This window comes from Ceratina calcarata, unplaced genomic scaffold (genome assembly GCF_001652005.2).
Source record: "Ceratina calcarata isolate Rehan_Ccalc_2016 unplaced genomic scaffold, ASM165200v1 scaffold576.2, whole genome shotgun sequence".
In the NCBI taxonomy this organism is placed as follows: domain Eukaryota; kingdom Metazoa; phylum Arthropoda; class Insecta; order Hymenoptera; family Apidae; genus Ceratina; species Ceratina calcarata.
In genome coordinates this window covers 163,934-169,148 of record NW_017176973.1, presented here as the reverse complement: position 1 = coordinate 169,148, position 5,215 = coordinate 163,934, and the positions used below count along the sequence as shown (strand labels likewise).

The window sequence follows — 5,215 nt, the reverse complement described above, 5'->3', positions numbered from 1 at the left end:
CGATTGGAAAATCAAGAGCCCCTGTTTTCTTCGACCGGTCATTACGTCAAATATTTGCGGTTCCACGAACTTTATACGAAGAAATTGGATTTCGAACTATCGGTAAATATGTCTACAAATCCTTTCCAAACACAGGTTAACAGGCTTGGGTAAATCCGTGACGGAATTAATAAAAATCTTTTACACAATCAAAAGATTTAATCTAAACGAGTTTGATGTGCAAATACTCGATATTAGCAAGAATATTAATTAAGGAAATCTATGAAATTATAACTGAAATTATTTTCAAGTATTTCATGTCTCAAAAAGATTATTTACTTATATCACAAACTCCTTAATTAAACGTTATAATCATTAGAACCCAATCACTAGATAAAATCTAACATATGAGATTACAAAAAACTAGCAAAGTGTCATTCTGAGACTACGAGTTCACGACTTTAACGGCTGTAGACTGTTTCAAGGGGATCGAGATCGGTGTCTTAATTAAAGTTAATTCTGGAAGGAATGGACTCGCGACAACGGTATCTCGAGGAGCAATTGCAAAGGAGAGAATCGGAAGCCGTGGAATTGCGTCGAAACCTTCGCGAACTAGGGACGAAGTTTTTCCAGCTCGAGCGAGCTTTCGAAATCAACTTGCAGTCACAGAGTCGCCGGGAAGTTGAGTTTAATCGCATGAAACTCGAAAGCGAGGGTAAGTCGTGGTATTAAGGATTTCTTCGCGGCCGACAAGCATGACCACTTTTTACGGACTTCGGGAGAATTAAGAGACATTAGTACTTGTATAACGAGTTGTGCTACAGAACTTGGCGTTTATTTGCTAATAATTGATATTAATGTCGATAATAAAAGTCAATTTTAATCACTGGATAATACAAAAATATCTTGAATATCTTCAATCTTATCAGTGAAACGATTACTTCTTAATTGAGAAATTATTTCATTGCATGTATCATCAAATTAGGATCTAATTATAGTAATATAGATATAAAACGTCTAGACGACTTCAAATCAGAGTGAATGGAACTTTTGATTTGAACTATTTCAATTTTAAGAACTATGAAAATTGGATACAAACTTTGATAAGATTTCACGTTCAATACAAGTATGGAATAATCATTATTTCGATCACGTTTTAAAACGTCAATTTTCTTAAAATTCTCTGTCGAAATTGGGACGTTGCATCGTGATCCCATGATGGTGGAAACATTCAGTATGAAACAAGTGTCATTGCCTCGATAATATAAAAATAAAAATTTCAAAGAAGCAGATACGTGAGTATCATTGATCCTATGTTCCTTCTCCTAGTATTCCTGGTATTAGATAAGCAATAGACAATGTTACAGAACAATAGAATATTGGCTACATAGAATAAAATAAAGTACAATTCTTACTATGAATAAAAAAAATTCATGAGTAAAATATAATCACAATAACATTTTGATATGGAAGTAATCAACATTGGAACTATAATTAATTAATTTCGCCAAATTCGATAGATGCAAAAATAGAAAATTATATTTTCCTAGAACTTAGACAACTCCATGAAGAGGCAATGCGAACCAGAACACAGCTAAATTCGAAATTAATGAATGCAATAACTGAGAGGGATCATTGGAAAGAAGCCTTCCTTCAACAAAGAGAAGTTATTAAAAGGTAGGTCGGCAACAATCCTATATAATAATTCAAATTCCAATAGTGGTTCTTCTACGTAGGAATTCTCTTTTGGTTATTATGAAAATAATGAAATGCTTCAGGAAGGCTAGCTGAGATTAAATAAGAGTAAATTGAATCCAGTAACATTTCTGAATATCAGAATTGAAAATATAAATACTTCCTTTAGAATTCTAATCATAAAACTGACATTAAAATTCTAATGAATTCATTGGCTGCATACAAATTACTAGAAACATAGAAAAATATTGTCTCATGAAATATTCAAAGCTCGAAAAGATTATAGCCATTGACAAAAGTAGACATCGAAAAAAAGTGCAAATATGTGCAATCATGCGATGATTGAAACGAATATTCACTTTGATACTTATTACCTTCGGTTCACTTATCAACGAACCGTTCTGCAATATACGTTTCACGGTCTAATAGGAATAATCAACATGACCGATTCGCTCAAAGCCGATCTATTGAATCTCTCCACGATTCGTTGAATGAATGCTGCAATTGTATGGAATCCCATTGCGTCCGAAGACGAATTCCGACTCGAGATTTAATTAACATTCAGTGTGTCCATTCTACGCGCATTCTAGTGATCTCGCTCTCCATTAATCTCGATTAGATAGCTGATGAATTGAACAAACATTTTCTATCAACGAAGAAAAAGCGAGCGTAAAGCGAACCATAAACGCCGGACGCATAAAATTCGACCGAGAATTATTTAATCTAATACATCGTCGCTTAAAGTCATCAGTCTATAAATAATTCATGTGGTTCATAAATGATATTTAACTTTTTTATAATCTATTTAAAGCGGTCTAAATGAATGTGATTCAAATTGAATTTTATCAATTACCATTTCACAATCAGCAATAACTTCGATTAATTTCTTTCAATGGTGAACGATGATCGATCAATCACAATAATAATTCCAATCCATTAATGCAAAGCATTATCGAGAACGCTGAGGGAAATCCAATAATTGCTACTGTTTCGGAGATATAAAACTCGCCGAAGATTCACGTGAAAAATGCACGAGGCAATGTTTACGCATGATCGTACGTACACACAGTAATTTCATGTCGAAGCGGGAAAAAAAAAACATTGGATTATTCAATTTTATTATTCTGATTCTTCTGTTAGCGAAGCTGCAAACTCGATTTGGCCACGGATTTTTTACAGAATCGTGTGAAATTTTGTCCATAAATCATTCACAGTTGCATGCATTATGCGTCAGAAATGTGTAAATTTCAGCCGACGAATTTATTTACTCTTATCGAGCCTTTAATCATTGATAACCTGCGATAGTTACGTTTTATTCCAAATACAGCGGGATGAATCTTAATCGGATCGATCGTGTAGGAAGTAAATCTACATGCTTTTCATAATAAACCAGGCTATGCGCTTACAGGTACAGCTATTAGTGCGATCATGGAAATTTAAATAGCTTATTTACGTCACACAGAAACACCCTGGTTCGATTAATTTACTGTCAATAGATTGTTATAGGCCCAACTCCTATCTCGAGGAAATTGGTTATTAAGAGTTACAAGGGCTCGTTTTCTAAATCCATCCACTAATTGGAATTTCACGTTCGATATAATCTTGATTGTGCATGGAACGCACTCTTGATAGTATTACAAGCAATTATCAATTAACCCTCCATTCTGATCCCTAATTTACATTCTAGTGTATTTAGCAAGCAGTTCTCAACTCAACGACATGCAATATGTGAAGTTAATTAAGAGTTATGTAAACCGTGAGATACAAAATTAATGTCATAATTAAAATGAAAAATTGCAGACTTTCATTTGATGAAACTCACGCAATTTGGAGAGAATTTTTTAAGCAGATTTCCAATTTAAATCTCGTATACGTTAGGTACTCGTCGAGCATTTGGATACATCACTCGAACACAATTTCTTAATTAATTCCATATTAATCAGTTTCTATCTACCTGCCATTCATCTAGTCACGAATTATCGTTCCCCTCATTACGAAGATTCTTTTGGCGAATCGCGGACCTTAAGAAACGTTCGCCCGTTCCGTTGCAAGCCCAAATGCCCCGGTGAAACGTTTAATTATAAACGCGTATAATTAACAACGACTGCCGGTCTGGCTTGCGTTTACGCAAGCTCTTTCAAGCCGAGCCCTGGCCATCCGGGATCCTCTTGCGCCTAAACGAGGTCCAATTGAGATTTCTTAATTAACGAGGAGTACGCTTACTTCGAGGGATCCAATTCTATGCTGCAAACTTGGTGCTATCCCACTCGAAAGGAGCGTGGCCGTATAATTTTTCGCGTCGGCGATGGCCACGTATCCTAAATTTACGGCATTGTTTGCCGCACCGTAAAAGGATACTGGACTCTATTTTTCTCACCCGTTCTCCGACCATTTTTCCTCGATCCATGTGCGTGCCGATCTGGGTTAAAACCCGGAACGAAATACATACACGTATCGTTCGTCGCGCGTTCTCCGTGTAAATGCCCCATTGCCAATTATCGGGCAACTGGGAGAGTTATGCGACCGATCGATAGACGACGATTTGATGCACATGCCGAGGATTTTTATTCGCGTCATCGCCTCGGAACCGGGTTAAGTTGTCCTACCATTACATTTTTATATTCCAAATCGTAAATTGCACGTTCGTTACATTTAATTAATGACTAGTGAGTGTGACAGAATGAAGTCTAGTCGAGTTTGAGGAGACGGTAAGCATAAGTGTAATGTAGAAAAAGCATTGAGGAAGGAACGGCGAGTGAATATGAATAATAATTAATGCAAACTATACAAGGGAAAATATATGAACAGTCCTTAGTATTGTTAATTCGTGAAAGGAATTTGTTTTCGAAGTAGCTGCGTGAATAACGTGGTAAGATACACTCGAGCATACTGTCTTGGGAACCCTAATTTGGCCCATAGCTCTGAATACACGGTACCTCGGGTATCGCGAGGCCATTAATAACCTAATGCACGTTAGAACTTTAGTCAACCTCTTCTCGGCTCTGTGTAACTTATCAACTTATCAGATTATATTCCAAGCGAGAAATTGTTCTGTCCAAATAGCAAACGTTCGTGTTAATGTCCAGTGGAACGCTAACACTGTAACTTCGGCAACGAATATGTTAGAAGCATAAACATCATCGGTTAATTTCACACTAAATGGATAAGAATGGTATTATCACGTTTTGTCATTTATCATTAATATCACTTTTCGTGAATTTATTACGTAGTATTAGTAAACTAATAATTCAATTTCGTTCTGTTTATATTCTAATTGCATTTAAGGATGTATTGGCTATACAGTTAATTCCAAAAGTTTATGTATCGAAAAATGCTTCAAATAAAAGTTGTTTTCCTTCTAATTTCGATATTTAACGAGTTACGTATGATTATTTGGCATTTTATTGATGTTGACAAAATCCGACCATCCCAGCGTCGAAATGGCGAACTTTTGGCAAAAAATTTCATTTTTCCTTAATTACTCCTAAACCGTTGGATCTACGAGAAAATTGTATAGGACCATTCTTGTACAGGACGGCGA

The 5,215-nt window shown here is 35.8% G+C and overlaps 1 protein-coding gene across 1 annotated transcript in view; it reads left to right on the top strand.

The window, feature by feature from the left end:
- The first annotated feature begins 507 nt into the window (after positions 1-507).
- LOC108629557 (uncharacterized) overlaps positions 508-5,215 on the top strand; it is an 18,910-nt gene continuing 14,202 nt past the window's right edge. The window contains exons 1-2 of the mRNA XM_018032310.2: positions 508-694; positions 1,530-1,656. Coding sequence (XP_017887799.2) covers positions 508-694; positions 1,530-1,656 — 314 coding nt within the window. The remainder of the gene's footprint in view (positions 695-1,529; positions 1,657-5,215) is intronic.